Here is a 21549-nt window from a genome sequence, read left to right as displayed (position 1 = left end):
CCAGTTTGGGCGTTTAACTCCAAGTTTTATGCCAGTTCCGGCGTTTAACGCTGGAATTTCTGAGGCTGATTTGCCACGCCGGTTTGGGCCATCAAATCTTGGGCAAAGTATGAACTATCATATATTGCTGGAAAGCCCAGGATGTCTACTTTCCAATGCCGTTGAGAGCGCGCCAATTGGGCTTCTGTAGCTCCAGAAAATCTACTTCGAGTGCAGGGAGGTCAGAATCCAACAGCATCTGCAGTCCTTTTTGGTCTCGGAATCAGATTTTTGCTCAGGACCCTCAATTTCAGCCAGAAAATACTTGAAATCACAGAAAAACACACAAACTCATAGTAAAGTCCAGAAAAGTGAATTTTAGCTAAAAACTAATAAAAATATACTAAAAACTAACTAGATTATACTAAAAACATACTAAAAACAATGCCAAAAAGCATACAAATTATCCGCTCATCAGAGCCCTTTCTCCCAAACAATGAACCCACCTTCTCATCATCACCTTCGGTGAATGAAGCTTTCCAACCCTTCATGCAAGAATGACAAGATCTCTATTCTCACCTTCAAAAGTAAGAAGAGGAGCAGAAGGGGTTAGAAACCATGTTGGCTACTATGACTGAAGCCGATAACCGCATGGCCTCTTACCTAAGCTCATTTATTCAAGACACTCCCATTGATGAATGTGGAGGATCAACCAAGGAGCATAGTAAGAGAGTGAATTTGGAGCTTCAAGGTGAAGAAGAGGAATTAAAACAAGGATCGCAACCAAGGGAGGAAGTTGAGACAATTGAGCCAGAAGAAGTGGTTAAAGAATTAAGAGAGGTTGATCAAGAATTAGACTCAATCATTGATGAGTTTTTGTCCACACTAACAAATCACCTCGAAGATGCTATTGATCCTTCTTCCATTGAACTTGAAAGCAATGTCAAGAAGGGTGCGCAACCTCCAAAGCATATGGTGAATGATGAAGAATTGGAAGAAGTGAAACAAGCAACAAATCCGCATTTTGATGATAATTCCACACCAACACATGATTCTTTTGTATTTGAGGATTCTTTTCCCATTAAATTGAGGTAGATGTTGAGATAAGTTCCACATTACCTCTAAGTTGTGACATGAAGAATGGAGAAGAGTTAGAAGAAGTTGGTGAGGAAGTTATTGAATGCGAAGAACCTTGTCATGTGGTGAACATGGAAGATGATTGCCAAGAGGTGAATGTAACCAAAGAAGAGTACAAGGGAGTGGACCTCACATTGTCAAAGTGTGGGGAGATCTCCTTTCCTAAGTCACGATCATCCTTTACACCATTCAAGTGGGTAAAATTCTTATCTCTAATCTTTACCTTTCCACTTGAATATGGTTTGCTTGAAACGGATGGTCAACTTAGATCTCTTTGTGGATTGAGGAGTAAGAGAGGGTTATGTAGTGGTTGGCAAAAATGATGTTAGGCTTATTAAGGTTGAACCCCCAAGGCTTAGGCCCCAAGGTTGGAGGATTCCTAAATTGAATGGGTCTAGGAAGATGCTTTGGTGTTTACTTGAGAATTCAGATCACTTGCCACCCAAATGGAATTGTCTTGATCAACTTGAAGATGGGTGTAGAAACAAGATTTGGGATCCAAAAATATATGAAGATCAATTTTGGGAGCCCTTAACTTGTGTGAAACTTCATCAAAGCTTGGTGCTATTGATTTTGAATTTTGGAGTTTATTGGAAGTCCAAGCATTGGTGGAAGTTCAAAGAAGAGTATAAGCATAAGCTACCTTGACAAGGAACCTCCCTATAAGTCCAACTTAAGGACAATAAATAATAGTGCAAGGTGGGAGACACCCTACCATGGTAAACTCTTTCTATTCTCTTGTATATATAATCAATGAATGAATTGGGTTGCCATTGTTAGGTAGTTTTCTTCCTTTTTATACTCTTGTATATATCGCTTAGTTTCATGTTAAAATAGGTTTGATTTCATGTTTGTTTTTGTTTGCTTGGTTTACTTGGGAGTCTAGTATGTTAAATAAGGTTTGATGGTGTTTTGGTAGCTGTTTAGAGGTTTGGAATGCTTGATTTGGTGCAAGAAATTAAAAAATTTTGAAAAACAGAGCACCTAGCCATGCGTATGCGTGACCCCCAAGTTTCCAACAATTCACACGTACGTCTCCTCCACGCGTATGCATGATCCCCAAATTTTTCAGGCGTAGTACAAAAACCAGAGAGTTGCACGGGTAGGGTGCTAAAATTGTGCCTCTAGTACAATTTTGACCCACGCGTATGTATCACCCACGTGTACGCATCATCTTCTTTTCTCTCTTATCACGTGTGCACATCAACGATACGTACACGTCACACCTTAATTTTTCCACTCACGCGTACGCGTGACCCACTGCCCTGTTTCACTCACTTATTTTCTTCCCTTCTTTCCATTTCTTTCCTTCTTCTCTATTCTCTTCTTTTCTTTCCACCCTTCAACCATCATCCAACACTACTAATCACCATCTCTTTTAATTAGTTAGTTAGTTAGTTTAATTTTTGTTTAATTTTTTTTCATGATAAGTGTTGGATTATTAATTTTGTTTGCTGTTTATTGCTGCTTATTATTATCTGAATGCTATTTTAGCATAACTATTTTTGATATTCATTGTTGAGGTTATATTTTGTTGCTTGGTTTTGAGTTTTTCATGTTTAACATTTGTGAATACCAAGTGTATGACATTGCCTTCAAAGCATTTTAAATCTTTTGAATTGCATATTTTGGCCACCATGTGATATGAATTCTTTATCTATGATGAGGCAATTTTGTATTGTAAATACATTTTTTGTTAGGTGATCCTTGTTTATGATTGACCCTTATTCACACCACCTATTTCATGCATTGAGATTTTGAAATTGTGGAATTGGATCAAAAGCTTACCTAGTGACATATTTTTGAGCTTTGTAAAGCTTTGTGGACCATGCTTGCTATGTGATTGATTTTCACTTCTATCTTCTTTTTCCTATGTTCCATAGTACCCATGTCTTCCACCTCTATGTCACTTAGGTATCCCAACCAAACTTTAATATGTGTTATTGTTTGATGTGTGAGCTCTATATTTCATTTGGTCACTAAGTTTACTTACACATCAATCAATGTCCATTCATTATCCAATTTACAACTGCTTGATTATTTGCTTGAATGCTTATATGCTTCTGTATTACTTGTTTGGTTGTCCTAACCTACAAGTTTCTTTAAAGCATCTCAAGCACACTAGAATAAGTGAAGTGTATGCTTTCTTTTGTGTACTTGTGACATAACTTTTAATGTTAGTGTGTGTGTTCTAAACCGCATGCAACTTAGAACTCACACACTATTTTTCCTAATGTTACAAACTAATTCACTCACCGTATTCTAGTGATCATTACCTCATTCCAACAATATATGCTTTCTTGCTCTTGCATTTACTTGTCTCCTCATCTTGTCTTCTACTTTTAGGATAAACTACCATAAGCAAAAAATGGAAGCGGAAGAAAGAACACGCAACACCGATTGACCCACCAGCTGAAGGTGGCAATCCTCTGAATGCATCGAGGACGGTGCAAACTTTTAAGTGTGGGGAGGTCGTCTGACCAATCGGCCATTTTTGGGTGGAAAATTTCTAATCCCAACACTTTCGCATTTTATTTTTATGTCATTTAGAATTTTTAGTTGCATTTTCTTGATTTGCATATACATAATAAGCTTAGTCAAAATAGTAATATTTTCCAGGATTTTATCTATAGGGCACCCCAATTGATTTGAGTAAAAATTATTTTTTTTTGGAACTTGCTTGAATTATACATTGTGGAACATGTTTTTGAGCTAAGAACACATATATAAGCATGTGAGTTTTGAGCCTTAATTGTGTGGTTATATCATATAACTACTATTTCATTCTTGTGTGTATTATTCTCTTTCTATGATTGCAATCTTTGATTTGTTTGATATTTTATGTGTCAATTATTTTGTGTATGAATGCACTTATATGATTGAGGCTATCGTTTCAAATAGCTCACGTACCCAAATAGCCTACCCTTTTATCTTCCATCGTTAGCCAACTTTGAGCCTATGCTAAACCCATTTGTTCTTAATTTTAGCATATTACTAGCCTTAAAGCAAGAAATAATAAATGTCCTTAATTTGGATCTTTGATTAGCTTAGGCTAGTGAGAGTGTTTATCATTTAATTGTGGGAAATTTAGAAACATTGGGTGAGATGAAAGTGTATTTTGTATTTTTGTTGAAAATCATGGGATTGGGTACATACTCATGCATTAAATGTTTAAATCATGCATTGATACCCTTGTATATATTCTATTTTGAAAAGAAAAAAATAAGAAAAACAAAAGAAAAATAAATAAAAAGAAAAAAATGTAGAAAAAAAAGAAAAAAAGAAAAAAAAGAAAAGCAATAAAATGGAACAAAATGCCCCAAAGTAAAGTAATAAAAATCAATGGATATAGGTTGTGATAAAAAAAAGAATGCACGAGTGTGTGAAAAAGTGAGAATTATGGGTAGTTAGGTGTTGCAGTATAATTGTATAGGTTGTTATATAGGTTAGGTGAGAGCTTAAGTTAATCAAAGATTCAAATTTCAATCCAACTTAACCATATATATATATATCCTTACCTGAACCCTAGCCCCATTACAACCTTGTGGAAAGTCCTCATGATATTTGTATGCATGCATTGAATAATTGTTTATTGTTAGATGAAAAACAAATCTTAGAAAGCATGATTAGAAGAGAATTGAGTGAATCAACCCTATACACTTGAGTGACTAGAGCGGATACACATCTGATGAGGGTTCGATCGCTCAATTACATGTTTTCACTTATGATCATCTCTTTTCTTGCAAGTTTGTAAATTATTTTCAATAACTCAATTCAATTGTGGATTTGACTTGGTTGTTAATACCTCTAGCCCTTGTGTTTATATATGTATTCTTGGAAATTGATTTATTTTGACTAAGTAGTTGCATGCATGTAGATAGGTTGCATTTAGATAGATTGCATTTAGATAGTTGCATTGAATAGATGTTGATACCCTTTGTCTCTTTCTTGAGTTTAGCATGAGGACATGCTTAGTTTAAGTGTGGGGAGGTTTAATAAACCCCAATTTTGTGGTTTATCTTGTGTTGAATTTGGTGGATTTTATCAACTTATCTCACATTTATTCAATGAAATAGCATGCTTTTGTAATTCTCTCTAATTTTGTACTTAATAGTGAAAACATACTTTTTAGGCCTTAAAATAGCTAAATCTAGTTCACTTTAATTCCATTTGATGCCTTGATATGTTTGTTGAGTGATTTCAGGTTCATAATGCAAGGATTGGATAGAAGAGATGAAGATAAAAGCATGCAAAGTGGAGAATTCATGAAGAAATGAGGATTTGGTGAATTATTTAGAGTACAAAAAAATATGTGTACTTTTTACTAACGAAGTGGTACACGTCGATTCTTCATATCATAAAATTCATCGATAATAGAATCGGTGTCAAATCTTTCAGCAATCTTTTTCTCAATATAAATCAAAAGATTAATTAGCAAGAAATTCATCTTCCATTTTGTTTCTGAGTCTATTCTTCACAATATTCATAGCTAAAAAAGATCTATCAATTGTAGCAGTTGAAACAGGGAGAGTTAATACCAAGCGAATCAAACGATCAATCAAAGGATATGTTAAAGACTTTCCTGTCTTCGTTAATTCTTGACATAACTTCGAAATTGTGCACAAGTTAGTTAACTCAACATGATTAGGAACATCAAGTTCATAATGTTGAGCTTGCATTCTAATGTGAATTTTCTCTTGGTCACTGAAGTCGCCTGGATAAAACCGTTCTACTAATTCACATACTCTTTTGACACTGAAGAGCTTATAATTTTCTCTGGGATCTAAAGTTGAACTTAAAGTAAGCAATTCCACCATATTATCATTGAGTCTTCCATTAATCTCTTGCAACTGTGTATCAATTATAGCCAGAAATAAATTAACATGGTAATGATGCTCCACTGAAATTTGGTCAACAATTTTGCGAGTTCGGCCGCTTCTAGGAATACGCATTGCATTCATATCAGGAACTTCAACTTCATGTTTCTCACAAAATAATATAACTTCTTTTATGAAAGCTTCCCAACTTGATTCTCTCATTCGTTGGATTAAAGTCTTGGTAGTAGAAACCAGAGTTAAAACATTCAATATGTCTTGATTTTTTCGTTGTAAAGCTTGACAAAGATAATGACTAACTTCCAAAATATTTCTCATCAAATGCAAAACAAAGACAAATTCAAAGGATGTGATAGCATCATAATCAACACTAGCATCACCACGAGTGGAGAAATTACCTTCTTTACTGCTTTTTTCAAGAACTTCACAAGTAGCATCAAACATGCATAGCAAGCTATGTACAGAATTCAAATGAGACCCCCATCTAGTATCTCCAGCTCTTTGCAAAGTACCAATTTGATTAAGTCCACTACCTGTCACAATTAAGTTTGCAACATTATTTGCTTGAGCAACCCTTAACTCATCATGACGTTTAGGAGAAACAGTCACAACATTTATAATTAGGGTAAGTTTTGAAAAGAATTGATGAACATAACAAACTTCTTTGGCTGCAGAAACAAGTGCTAATTGTAATCGATGAGCAGACAATGAATGTAATAAGCAAAAGGGCAATCTTTCAAAAATAAAGCTTGCAATCCATTCTATTCACCACGCATATTACTAGCTCCATCATACCTTTGTCCCCTAAGATTTTGAACATCAAGATTAAGACGAGAAAGAACTGATGAAATTTCTGTTTTCAATGTCAAAGAACACGTATCAGAAACATGTATTTGATCAAAAAATCTTTTTTGAACACAACCGTGCTTGTCGACAAATCTCAAAACCACAGACATTTGTTCTCACTTTGATTCATCTCTTGCTTCATCAATAATTATACAAAATTTAGAATCACCAATTTCTTCTCGAATTGTTGCACGCACTTTTCTAGCAAAGATATGCAATATATCTTTTTGAACACCGGGAGATATATATTGAGCATTTTCAGGAGCATTTTCAAGGACAACATTATTAACATTCTGATTACATGAAGCTAAAAGCTTAATTAACTCAATAAAATTTCCCCTATTCAAAGATCCAGGACTTTCATCGTCGCCTCTAAATGCACATGCTTGAAATGCAAGCCATCGAATAGCATCAATAGATGTCTTCAACCTTAAGCAGTTATTTGCAATAGTTTCATCACTATGCCTATCAAGAAATTTGTCTATATGCTTAGAATGAGCCATCAAATCTCACAAGATTTCACATATAAATTATGGGGAGAATTATGAATAGAACCCTTGTGGCATACAAATGCACAATTCACTCCATTGTTTACTTTCTTCCAATTACTAAATCCTAACTTTGAAAATGCATTTTTTCCATCATTGCGAGCACCATAATGTTTACTAAACAAGTAGCAAGGCAAACAATAAGCATCATCTTTTTCTGGTGAATATTCTAACCAACTTGAAAATTTCTTAAACCAAGAAGATTGAAAATATCGATGGTGATTGTTATTACCAGAAGCTGGATAACTAATTTTTGTTGGTTGGTATGGCCTAGCTATTATGTATGCTCTACGAATCTTATCACGTTCATTGACATTATATTGCCAAATTGGACGTTGCTTTCCTGGATCCCTTTCTAGTAAAGAGATATCAACATCTCTTTCTAATCTTGGAACTTTGGCTTCATGTTGATGTGTATTTTGAGTAAGATTAAAGAGTTCACTTACTTGAACTTCTTGTGAAATAAGATTAGAGGGTTGACTTGTTTGAACTCCAACATTATCAGCAGCTTTTCTCTTAAAAATTGTATCAATTTTACTTTGCTTACTCATCATAAAATGTTCTAGTTTCTTTTTACCTGAAAAAAATTCAAATAATTATATACTCACAAGAATAAATAAAGTCTAAATATTTTTTATTAATTAAACATCAATAATAAATTAATAATATTTTTTTACAAAGTCACTATCAATTTTACTAAAAATAAAAAATAAAAAACTACTAGACAAATTAATAATATACACAGTTACACAGTACATATATATCAACAAGAACAATAGAATCTACATAGTAACTAGTTAAGATATATAATAAGAAATTTAAAATTAAAAATATATAATAAAATGTACCTTGTATGTAGTTGTACCGTTGTGAGACAGTAGTCAGTCAGTGGAGTAGAGGGAATCGCGCGTGGCTATGGGCTATGGTTTCAGTTTCAAAAGGAATCCTAAACGTCAAAAGTGAAAAGGAATAAAGGAAGAAACGTAATCTAGTGTTTCTGTTTAGCCAATTTATGGATTTACAAATATTTTAAAAATTATTATATTTTATGGGTTGGGATTCTTAAATTGTACTACTAATTTTTTTTGTAAAAACCTGGGGGGGCCAGGCCTCCCATTGCCCCCCATGTATCCGTCTCTGTCTGCCAGCGACACGCACGCTTCACCCACGCATACGCGTGAGTGAGGAATTTGACAGCGATGCGTGATGAGCGGATAATTTGTACGCTTTTTGGCATTGTTTTTAGGTAGTTTTTAGTAGGATCTAGCTACTTTTAGGGATGTTTTCATTAGTTTTTATGCTAAATTCATATTTCTGGACTTTACTATGAGTTTGTGTATTTTTCTATGATTTCAGATCATTTCTGACTGAAATTGAGGGACCTGAGCAAAACTCTGATAGAAGGCTGACAAAGGACTGCTGATGCTATTGGATTCTAACCTCCCTGCACTCGAAATGGATTTTTTGGAGCTACAAAACTCCATATGGCGCGCTCTCAATGGCGTTGGAAAGTAGACATCTAGAGTTTCCAGCAATATATAATAGTCCATACTTTATTCAAGAATAGACGACATAAACTGGCGCTCAACGCCAGTTTCATGCTGCATTCTAGAGTCAAACACCAGAAACACATCACGAACCAGAGTTGAACGCCAAAAACACGTTACAACTTGTCGTTCAACTCCAAAAGAAGCCTCTGCACGTGTAAAGCTCAAGCTCAGCCCAAGCACACACCAAGTGGGCCCCAGAAGTGGATTTCTGAATCAATTACTTACTTCTGTAAACCCTAGTAGCTAGTCTAGTATAAATAGGATATTTTATTATTGTATTAGAGATCCTGGATCCTGGATTGTATTTTTGATCCTGTGATCACATTTTGGGGGCTGGCCATTCGGCCATGCCTGGGCCTTCATCACTTATGTATTTTCAACGGTGGAGTTTCTACACACCATAGATTAAGGGTGTGGAGCTATGCTGTACCTCAAGTTTTAATGCAATTACTACTATTTTCTATTCAATTCAGTTTATTCCGTTCTAAGATATTCGTTGCACTTCACCATGATGAATGTGATGATCCGTGACACTCATCATCATTCTCACCTATGAACGCGTGACTAACAACCACTTCTGTTCTACCTTAGACCGGGCGCATATCTCTTGGATTCCTTAATCAGAATCTTCGTGGTATAAGCTAGAATTGATGGCGGCATTCATGAGAGTCCGAAAAGTCTAAACCTTATCTGTGGTATTCCGAGTAGGATTCAGGGATTGAATGACTATGACGAGCTTCAAACTCGCGATTGTTGGGCGTGATGACAAACGCAAAAGAATCAAGGGATTCTATTCCGACATGATCGAGAACCGACAGATGATTAGCCGTGCTGTGACAGAGGATTTGGACCATTTTCACTAAGAGGATGGGATGTAGCCATTGACAACAGTGATGCCCTACATACAGCTTGCCATGGAAAGGAGTAAGAAGGATTGGATGAAAGCAGTAGGAAAGCAGAGATCCAACAGGGACAAAGCACCTCCATACACTTGGTTGAAATTCTCATCAATGATCTACATAAGTATTTCTATCTTTATTTTCTATTTATTTATTTTTATTATTCGAAAACTCCATAACCATTTATCATCCGCCTAACTGAGATTTACAAGATGACCATATCTTGCTTCATACCAACAATCTCCATGGGATCGACCCTTACTCACGTAAGGTTTATTACTTGGATGACAAAGTGCACTTGCTGGTTAGTTGTGCGAAGTTGTGAAGAAAGTGCTGAGTTATAAACGCGCATACCAAGTTGAATGCCATTATTAGAGATCACAATTTCGTGCACCAAGTTTTTGGCGCCGTTGCCGGGGATTGTTCGAGTTTGGACAACTGACGGTTCATCTTGTTGCTCAGATTAGGTAATTTTTTTTGTTTTATTTTCAAAAAAAAAATTTCAAAAAAATTTATCCTTATTTTCAAAAAAAAAATATTTTAATTAAAAATAAATTATTCTATGGCTTCAGAATTTTTAAGAATGGATTCTAGAGTTTCATGAAGCATGTTGAATCCTAGCTGGGTGTATAGCCATATCCAAATCCTTTTGGAGTGAGACTTCAACTAATCACCTCAATGCATGTAATGCCATTCTAAAGCTGGCTGGCTATTAAGTCATATCCAACCCTTGGATTGGAGCTTTAGGCTAACATTGAAAGATTCCTAGAATTCTTCTTAAAAATTTTGAATTTCTTATTTTCTTTTTCCTATATGTTTTTCGAAAAATATAAAATAAAATCCAAAAAATAATAAAATCAAAAAAATTTTGTGATTCTTGTTTGAGTCTTGTGTCATGTTTTTAGTTTGGTGTCTTGCATGTTTTCTTTGCATCAAAATTTTTTTTCAAAAATATGTTCTTGTGGTTCATCATGATCTTCAAAGTGTTCTTGGTGTTCATCTTGACATTCATAGTGTTCTTGCATGCATTATGTGTTTTGATCCAAAATTTCCATGTTTTGGGTCATATTTGTGTTTTTCTCTCTCATCATTAAAAATTCAAAAATAAAAAATATCTTTTCCTTAATTCTCTCAAAATTTCAAAAATTTGAGTTGACTTAGTCAATTTTTTTTAAATTAGTTATTTCTTGTAAGTCAAGTCAAATTTTCAATTTTAAAAATCTTATCTTTTCAAAACCTTTTCAAAAATCAAATCTTTTTCATTTTTCTTACTATTTTTTCGAAAATTTTTAATTTGAATTTTAAAATATTTTTCTTATCTTTAATTCATAATTTTCGAAAACTTTATTAACAATTAATGTGATTGATTCAAAAAATTTGAAGTTTGTTACTTTCTTGTTAAGAAAGGTTCAATCTTTAAATTCTAGAATCATATCTTTTAGTTTCTTATTAGTCAAGTAATTAATTTTAATTTTAAAAATCAAATCTTTTCTAACCATATATTTTTAATCATATCTTTTTATCATATCTTTTTCAAAATTTTATCTTTTTCAAAAATTTGATTTCAAAATATCTTCTTATCTTCTTATCTTTTCAATTTTGATTTTCAAATCTTTTTCAAACTAACCAATTAACTTTTGTTTATTTTTTTATCTTTTTCAAAACCAACTAAAAACTTTTCTCTCTCCAATTTTCGAAAATACCTCCCTCTTTTTCAAAAATTCTTTTTAATTAATTAATTTTTTAAATTTAAATTTAAATTTTATTTCCCCTTTAATTTTTGAAAATCATTAACTCCTTTTCAAAAATTATTTTCGAAAACTTCTCTCTCTCATCTTATTCTATTCATTTATTTATTTACTAACACTTCTCTTCATCTCGAGAATCTGAACCTATCCTCACCCTTGTGTTTGGATTCTTCATTCTTCCTCACTCTTATTCCCTTTCTTCTTCTACTAACATAAAGGAATCTCTATACTGTGACATAGAGGATTCTTCTTCCTTTTTTGTTCTCTTCTTTCTCGTATGAGCAGGAACAAGGAAAAAGGCATTCTTGTTGAAGCTGATCCTGAACCTGAAAGGACTCTGAAGAGGAAACTAAGAGAAGCTAAATTACAACAATTCAGAGACAATTTTACTGAAATTTTTGAACAAGAAAAGGATATGGCAGCCGAACCCAACAACAATAATGCAAGGAGGATGCTTGGTGATTATACTACACCTACTTCCAAGTTTGATGGAAGAAGCATCTCAATTCCTGCCATTGGAGCAAACAATTTTGAGCTGAAACCTCAACTAGTTGCTCTAATGCAACAAAACTGCAAGTTTTATGGACTTCCATCAGAAGATCCCTACCAGTTTTTAACTGAGTTCTTGCAGATCTGTGAGACTGTTAAGACTAATGGAGTAGATCCTGAAGTCTACAGGCTCATGCTTTTCCCTTTTGTTGTAAGAGACAGAGCTAGAACATGGTTAGACTCACAACCTAAGGATAGCCTGGACTCTTGGGATAAGTTGGTCACGGCCTTCTTGGTTAAGTTCTTCCCTCCTCAAAAGCTGAGCAAGCTTAGAGTGGATGTTCAGACCTTAAAGCAAAAAGATGGTGAATCCCTCTATGAAGCTTGGGAAAGATAAAAAGTGTCCTTCTGACATGTTTTCAGAGTGGACCATGATAGACATATTCTATTATGGTCTATCTGAGTTCTCTAAGATGTCACTGGACCATTCTGCAGGTGGATCCATTCACCTAAAGTAAACACCTGCAGAAGCTCAGGAACTTATTGAAATGGTTGCAAATAACCAATTCATGTACACTTCTGAGAGGAATTCCGTGAATAATGGGACGCCTCAGAGGAAGGAAGTTATTGAGATTGATGCTCTGAATGCCATAATGGCTCAAAACAAAATGTTGACTCATCAAGTCAACATGATTTCTCAAAGTCTGAATGGATGGCAAAATGCATCCAACAATACTAAAGTGGCATCTTCTGAAGAAGAGGCCTATGATCCTGAAAACCCTGCAATGGTAGAGGTAAATTACACGGGGGAAGCCTTTGGCAACACCTATAATCCCTCATGGAGAAATCATCTAAATTTCTCATGGAAGGATTAACAAAAGCCTCAACAAGGCTTTAATAATGGTGGAAGAAATAGGTTTAGCAATGGCAAGCCTTTTCCATCATCTTCTCAACAACAGATAGAGAATTCTGAGCAGAGCACCTCTAACTTGGCAAATATAGTCTCTGATCTGTCTAAGGCCACTTTAAGATTCATGAGTGAAACAAGGTCCTCCATTAGAAATCTGGAGGCACAAGGGGGCCAGCTGAGTAAGAAAGTCACTGAAACTCCTCCTAGTACTCTCCCAAGTAATACTGAAGAGAATCCAAAAAGACAGTGCAAGGCCATTGACATAATCAACATGGCCGAACCTAGAGAGAAAGGAGAGGACGTGAATCCCAATGAGGAAGACCTCAGGGGACGTCTCTCAAGCAAGAAGGGGCTCCTTATTGAGGATTTAAAGGAATCTGAAGGTCATATAGAGACCATAGAGATCCCATTAAACCTCCTTCTACCATTCATGAGCTCTGAAAACTATTCTTCCTCTGAAGAGGATGAAGATGTAACTGTAATACCCTGCACCATAGGCACCATGACCTTTGAAAAAGCTCTTTGTGACCTATGGTCAGGTATAAATCTTATGCCACTCTCTGTAATGGAGAAGCTGGGGATTATTGAGGTACAACCTGCCATATTCTCATTGCAAATGGCAGACAAGTCAGTAAGACAAGCTTATGGATTGGTAGAGGACATGTTGGTAAAGGTTGAAGGCCTTTACATCCCTGCTGATTTCATAATCTTAGACACTAGGAAGGAGGAGGATGAATGCATCATCCTTGGAAGACCTTTCCTAGCCATAGCAGGAGCTGTGATAGATGTTAACAGAGGAGAATTAGTCCTTCAATTGAATGGAGACTACCTTGTGTTTAAGACCCAAGGGTGTTCTTCTGTATACATGGAGAGGAAGCATGAAAAGCTTCTTTCAGTACAGAGTCAAACAAAGCCCCCACCATCAAACTCTAAGTTTGGTGTTGAATCCCCACATCCAAACTCTAAGTTTGGTGTTGGGAGTCTACAACATTGACCTGATTACCTATGTGGCTCCATGAGAGCCCACTATCAAGCTATTGACATTAAAGAAGCGCTTATTGAGATGCAACCCAATTTTTATTTATCTAATTTTATTTTTCTTTTTTATTGTTATTTTATGTTTTATTAGGTTCATGATCATGTGGAGTCACGAAAAAAAATACTAAAATTAAAAACAGAATCAAAAACAGCAGAAGAAAAATCACACCCTGGAGAAAGGACTTACTGGCGTTTAAATGCCAGTAAGGAGAATCTAGCTGGCGTTCAACGCCAGAACAGAGTATGGATCTGGTGTTGAACGCCAGAAACAAGCAACATCCTGGCATTTAAACGCCAGGAAAACACCCTGAGGAGAGCTGGTGCTGAACGCCAGAAACAAGCATGGAACTGGCGTTCAACGCCAGAAATATACTGCAAATGGGCGTTGAACGCCCAAAACAAGCATGAAGCTGGCGTTCAACGCCAGAAGCAAGCATCAATCTGGCGTTGAATGCCAGGATTGCATGAAAAGGGCATTTTACATGCCTCATTGGTGCAGGGATGTAAATCCTTGACACCTCAGGATCTGTGGACTCCACAGGATCATCTCAGGATCTGTGGACCCCACAGGATCCCCACCTACCTCAACTCACCTTCTCTCCTTTTCACACAATCCAATAACACTCTTCCTCAAAACCCTTCACCAATCACCTCAATCTCTCTTTCCCATCACCTCTTCACCACTCACATCCTTCCACTCTTCCCCATAAACCCCACCTACCTTCAAAATTCAAAATCACTTTCCCACCCAACCCTCCCAATATGGCCAAACCTTAACCCCTCTCCCTCCACTATAAATACCCCTCCATTCTTCTTCATTTTCACACAACACAACCCTCTCTTCTCCTCCTTGGCCGAAACACAATCTCCTCTCCATCTCCTCCATATCTTCTTCTTCTTCATTATTCTTTCTTTTCTTGCTCGAGGGCGAGCAATATTTTAAGTTTGGGGTGGTAAAAGCATAGCTTTTTGTTTTTCCATAACCATTTATGGCACCTAAGGCAAGAGAAACCTCAAAAAAGAAAAAAGAAAGAGGAAAAGAAAGAGGAAAGGGAAGACAAAAGCTTCCACCTCTGAGTCATGGGAGATGGAGAGATTCATCTCAAATGTCCATAGCTCAGTAGTAGATTATTTGACTGTACATCAAGAGAGCATGAGGAATTCCCTCATCAAGAAATCCCTGAGATACCTCAGGGGATACATTTTCCTCCACACAATTATTGGGAACAACTAAGGTTAGGAGCACCAAAATCACTAGGAATGAAGCAACAAAGGCAAGGAAGAGACATAAAAGAGCTTAAAAGCACCATTGATCCTTCAAGAAGGCGCCACCCTCACTAAGGTGGACTCATTCCTTGTTCTTATTTCTCTATTTTTTTTGGTTTTTATGCTCCATATCTCTTTTTTTTTTCAGTTTTATGCTATATGTTTGTCTATGTTTTGAGTCTTTACTACATGATCATTAGTATTTAGTAACAATGTCTTAAGGTTATGAATAATTCCATGAATCCTTCACCTTTCTTAAATGAAAAATATTTTTAATACAAAAGAACAAGATGTACATGAGTTTCGAATTCATCCTTGAAATTAGTTTAATTATATTGATGTGGTGACAATACTTTTTATTTTCTGAATGAATGTTTGAACAGTGCATATTTTTTATCTTGTTGTTTATGAATGTTAAAATTATTGGCTCTTGAAAGAATGATGAACAAAGAGAAATGCTATTGATAATCTGAAAAATCATGAAATTCATTCTTGAAGCAAGAAAAAGCAGTGAAAAAGCAAAAGCTTGAGAAAAAAATTTGGCAAAAAAAATATAGAAAGAAAGAGAAAAAAAGCAAGTAGAAAAAGCCAATAGCCCTTAAAACCAAAAGGCAAGGGTAAAAAGGAGCATCAATGGATAGGAGGGCCCAAGGAAATAAAATCCAGGCCTAAGCGGCTAAATCAAGTTGTTCCTAACCATGTTCTTGTGGCATGCAGGTCCAAGTGAAAAGCTTGAGACTGAGTGGTTAAAGTCGTGATCCAAAGCAAAAAGAGTGTGCTTAAAAACCCTGGACACCTCTAACTGGGGATTTTAGCAAAGCTGAGTTACAATCTGAAAAGGTTCACCCAGTCATGTGTGTGACATTTATGTATCCGGTGGTAATACTGGAAAATAAAATGCTTAGGGCCACGACCAAGACTCATAAAAGTAGCTGTGTTTAAGAATCAACATACTTAACTACGAGAATCAATAACACTATCTGAAATTCTAAGTTCCCATAGATGCCAATCATTCTAAACTTCAAAGGATAAAGTGAGATGCCAAAACTATTCAGAAGCAAAAAGCTACAAGTCCCGCTCATCTAATTAGAACTAATATTCATTGATATTTTGGGATTTATAGTATATTCTCTTCTTTTTATTCTATTTGATTTTCAGTTTCTTGGGGACAAGCAACAATTTAAGTTTGATGTTGTGATGAGCGGATAATTTATACGCTTTTTGGCATTGTTTTTAGGTAGTTTTTAGTAGGATCTAGCTACTTTTAGGGATGTTTTCATTAGTTTTTATGCTAAATTCACATTTTTAGACTTTACTATGAGTTTGTGTATTTTTCTGTTATTTTAGATAATTTCTGGCTAAAATTGAGGGACCTAAGCAAAACTCTGATAGAAGGCTGACAAAGGACTGCTGATGCTGTTGGATTCTGACCTCCCTGCACTCAAAATAGATTTTCTGGAGCTACAAACCTCCAAATGGTGCGCTCTTAACGGCGTTAGAAAGTAGACATCCAGAGCTTTCCAGCAATATATAATAGTCTATACTTTATTCAAGAATAGATGACATAAACTGGCGCTCAACGCCAGTTCCATGCTGCATTCTAGAGTCAAACACCAGAAACACGTCACGAACCAGAGTTGAACGCCAAAAACACGTTACAACTTGGCGTTCAACTCTAAAAGAAGCCTATGCACGTGTAAAGCTCAAGCTCAGCCCAAGCACACACCAAGTGGGTCCCGGAAGTGGATTTCTGCATCAATTACTTACTTTTGTAAACCCTAGTTGCTAGTCTAGTATAAATAGGACATTTTATTATTGTATTAGAGATCCTGGATCCTGGATTGTATTTTTGATCCTGTGATCACATTTTGGAGGCTGGCCATTCGGCCATGCCTGGACCTTCATCACTTATGTATTTTCAACGGTGGAGTTTCTACTCACCATAGATTAAGGGTGTGGAGCTCTGCTGTACCTCGAGTTTTAATGCAATTACTACTATTTTCTATTCAATTCAATTTATTTCATTCTAAGATATTCGTTGCACTTCACCATGATGAATGTGATGATCCGTGACACTCATCATCATTCTCACCTATGAACGCGTGACTGACAACCACTTCCGTTCTACCTTAGACCGGGCGCACATCTCTTGGATTCCTTAATCAGAATCTTCGTGGTATAAGCTAGAATTGATGGCGGCATTCATGAGAGTCCGGAAAGTCTAAACCTTGTCTGTGGTATTCCGAGTAGGATTCAGGGATTGAATGACTGTGATGAACTTCAAACTCGCGATTGTTGGGCGTGATGACAAACGCAAAAGAATCTAGGGATTCTATTCCGACATGATTGAGAACCGACAGATGATTAGCCGTGCTGTGACAGAGCATTTGGACCATTTTCACTAAGAGGATAGGATGTAGCCATTGACAACAGTGATGTCCTACATACAACTTGCCATGGAAAGGAGTAAGAAGGATTGGATGAAAGCAGTAGGAAGGCAGAGATCCAATAGGGACAAAGCACCTCCATACACTTGTTTGAAATTCTCATCAATGATCTACATAAGTATTTCTATCTTTTATTTCTATTTATTTATTATTATTCGAAAACTCTATAACCATTTATCATCCGCCTAACTGAGATTTACAAGATGACCATAGCTTGCTTTATACCAACAATCTCCGTGGGATCGACCCTTACTCACATAAGGTTTATTACTTGGACGACCCAGTGCACTTGCTGGTTAGTTGTGCGAAGTTGTGAAGAAAGTGCTGAGTTATAAACGCGCATACCAAGTTGAATGCCATTATTAGAGATCACAATTTTGTGCACCAATGCGCATGCGTCATCCACATGCACGCGTGACGCTGATTAGGTGACCTCATTAAAGTGAAATCACTAGAGGATATTTTTGAGCTTTCCAGGCCCAAATCCAACTCATTTTTTAGGCTATTTGATGTAGAACTCAAGATGGGTCAACGAGGGAGCAATTAGTTTAGCTTAGGACCATGCTTTAGGTAGTTTCTAGAGAGAGAAGCTCCCTCTTCTCTCTAGAATTAGGTTAATTTTCCTCTTAGATCTAGGTTTAATTTCTTGTTTCCATCTTGTTTTTTTTTACAATTTCCTTTTCCTACATCTTTGTTCTTTCAGTTTATGGTGTTAATTTTCCTTTTATGTCACTTTTATGTTTATGAGCACTCTTGTTACTTTGATTTTCATTTAATGTAATTTATGTTTTATGTTCCTTTATTATTTAATTGAGTTGTTAATCTTACTTTTCTTGCATTGGGTAGTAGTAGAATTTATTCGTCCTTGCAATTTATCATGCTTTGCTTCTATACCTTCCAAGTGTTTGACAAAATACTTGGTTGGATGTTAATTAAGTGCTTTTGAGTCATTAATACTCAACTTATGTTAGTGATCTAGAGTTGTTAGTTAATACTATTTTCATTGACTTTAATCTCTTGCTAATTCAATTAGTAAGTTGATTAGGACTTTTGGATTGAGATTAACTAGTCTTATTTGACTTTCTCTCATGTGAAGATAACATTGTACTTTCTTCCAATGTTGGAGATGACTAAATATGATTAGCTCTTGTTAATCGTTGTATGATAATTAGTGACTAGAATAGAAAGCCTATATTCTCAATCCTTGCCATGAATGTCTCTTGATGGTGTTTTTGCGGAAAAACGAATTTCCAACACACACATAACTCACCGGCAAGTGTATCGGGTCGCATCAAGTAGTAATAACTCACAAGAGTGAGGTCAATCCCACAGGGATTGATGGATCAAGCAAATTTAGTGGGTGATTAGTTTAGTCAAGCTAACATTGAAGGGATATTAGATGAAATGTAGCCAACATAATTGTAAATGACAGGAAATTTAAAGTTACAGAAAGTAAAATTGCATAAAACTTAAAGTGCAAGAAAGTAAAATAGCTGAAACTTAAATTGCACGAAATGTAAATTGCATTAAATGTAAAGGGGATTGGGTGCAGGGAATTTAAAATTCAACAAGAAGATGTAAAGAGCAATCAAGCAGAGGAGTACAAGATGAAATAAGTGCAGCAGATTTAAACAGAAATGGAAAATTGCTTGAAGAAGCAACACAGAATGTAATTAAGCTCAATTGTGAAATTTAAAGAGACAAATGAAGATCTCAGGGAATCAAAGAGACTAGAAAATAAGTCTAGATCTCAAGCCCTTCCTTGATTCAACAGCAGGCAGATTGAAAAAGAAATGAAGATGAAAGCAGCAGGAAAACTTTGATTTAAATTGCAATTCACTGAAATTATGCAGCAAGGCAAAACAAAGAGAAATCTTAAAGGGAGAATGAAACAGAATTCCTTCAATTCTCCACCCAAGATTCAAAACAAAGAAAAGAAAACTAAAAGAGAGAGCTCTCTACTGCGACTCCTAATTCTCCCTAGTGGAGCTAGCCCTTTAATGCTCTCTATTAGAGCTAGCCTTCTCTATGAAAATGAGAATGATGCCTTTATATAGGCTTTTTACAAAATAAAATGAAATTGAAATGAAAAACAAATTAAATGAAAATCCTAATTCTAGCTTGTTCTTGTGCCTTTGAGTGATGATGTGGGCTTTGCTTGCTTTGGATTTGAGGAGAAATGGGTTTGGTTGGCCTTGATTCAATTTGGTGAGGAATTGAATTTAAATGGAATTTTGGTTGAATTTTGGCCCATGAGTGTTTGCTCCCAGTAGAGTGCTCTGCTCTTGTGAAGAGCGGAGCATTGAGCTTGTGCTGTGTCTTGTGCGCTCCAAGCTTCCTAGCCCGTGTTGTGTTGTGCGCCTCATGTGTGTGGCACCAAGGAGTAGTGCTCTGCTCTCTTTGTGAGCAGCGCAATGGAGCTTCCAAGGGGAGGTCCCAAGTTCAAACCCTTGTGAAAGTATTTGGGGAAACAATTTTACTTGAATTTTTATGAAGAGAGCACGACATTACTATCACCAAGAGAGCAGAGCAGAATAATGAGTGCTACTTTGCTTGGAGTGAGGCTCCAGCTTCGAACCTTGGTGGAAGCATTGGCTGATTTTTTTGCTTGTTTTTTGTCCTTAAAGATGCCTTTCACTCGTGCCTCAATTTCATGCCAAATATGGATTTCCATATATCGTTGGAAAGCTCTGAATGTCAGCTTTCCAATGCAACTGGAAGCACATCAATTGGACATCTGTAACTCAAGTTATAGCCCTTTGAAGGAGGCATGGTCATGCTGTGAGCGCCCAGATTTTAACTTAGCAAAAATTTGCTTCCAACCTCACTTTGTTTCATCACGATATTGCTCTGCTCTTGGCAAGAGTGGAGCAATGTGCGTGCTGGTTGCTTCCTTCTTTGATTTGGTCGTCAGCCACGCTTTTAAAAGCGTGGCCTAAGGCTCCAAAGTGTGCTCCAACTTCAAAGTGTACCCCAAAGCTCTTTTTTTCTCCTTTTTAGCTTATTTTGTGCTTCTTTGCTTCTTTTTCTTCTTATTTCCTACAAGATTTATAAAATTAAAAGATCAAGGAAATATTCTAATTAAGCACAAAAGAATACAATATTTAAGCACTAATCATCAATTTATTGTATAAAAAAGCATAGAAAAACATGACATGGTGACATGTCATCACAACACCAAACTTAAACCTTGCTTGTCCCCAAGCAAGAAAAGAATAATGCAATAATGATTGACAATCCAAGGTAAGAAGAATAGCAACTCAATTTTCATGGTAATCTAGTTTTCTATGCATGCTTCAATCACAAAAGAAATGTAAATGATTGATGCTTCTATCTAGCTCAATTTATGAAATCTTTTTCTTATAATTCTTCCTTGAAACAAGCTTTTGATTTTTTTTTTTTAGCTTCTCCTTTTGGGTGCTTTGCCCCATGAGTTAATAACAAAGCTATGACTTCTAAATGCTTTGTTTTCAAGTATTACCACTTGATACATAAGCACCACAAGCATTTAATTAGAGGACTTCATTAAGCTAAGCTCATTTGTTTCTTTTCTTGACTCTCTAATCATTGATGCTCAGAGCCTTGAGCTTTGAGGGAGTGCTTTTGCACTTGATCCTAGCCTTGACTTCTAAGTGTTTTGTTTTCAAGCATTTGGCTTGATACATAAACACCACAAGCACTTAACAAATAACTTGCCATTGGTACTCAGAGCCTTCAGCTTTCTCATTCTTTCCCTTTTTCTTTTCTTGCCCTTTTTTTTTGCTTTTTTTCAAGGTTTTCATGATTTCAAAAGATTTCACAAAATGTCCTAGATGAAAACTTCAATTAAATAAAATCCAATGCAATTGAGCAACAAT

At 35.9% G+C, this 21549-nt stretch overlaps 1 protein-coding gene across 1 annotated transcript; it reads right to left on the bottom strand.

Moving 5' to 3' along the window:
* Positions 1–5543: 5543 nt before the first annotated feature.
* LOC107458849 (uncharacterized) lies at positions 5544–7300 on the bottom strand. The gene is made up of 3 exons (XM_021126762.1): positions 6967–7300; positions 6733–6804; positions 5544–6619 (listed from the first exon to the last, which is right to left on the bottom strand). The coding sequence occupies exons 1-3, from the start codon at positions 7298–7300 to the stop codon at positions 5544–5546; spliced, it is 1482 nt and encodes a 493-aa protein (XP_020982421.1).
* Between the last annotated feature and the right edge of the window lie 14249 nt (positions 7301–21549).

Source organism: Arachis duranensis, chromosome 7 (assembly GCF_000817695.3).
Source record: "Arachis duranensis cultivar V14167 chromosome 7, aradu.V14167.gnm2.J7QH, whole genome shotgun sequence".
In the NCBI taxonomy this organism is placed as follows: Eukaryota; Viridiplantae; Streptophyta; class Magnoliopsida; order Fabales; family Fabaceae; genus Arachis; species Arachis duranensis.
This window is presented reverse-complemented; position numbering and strand designations above follow the sequence as displayed.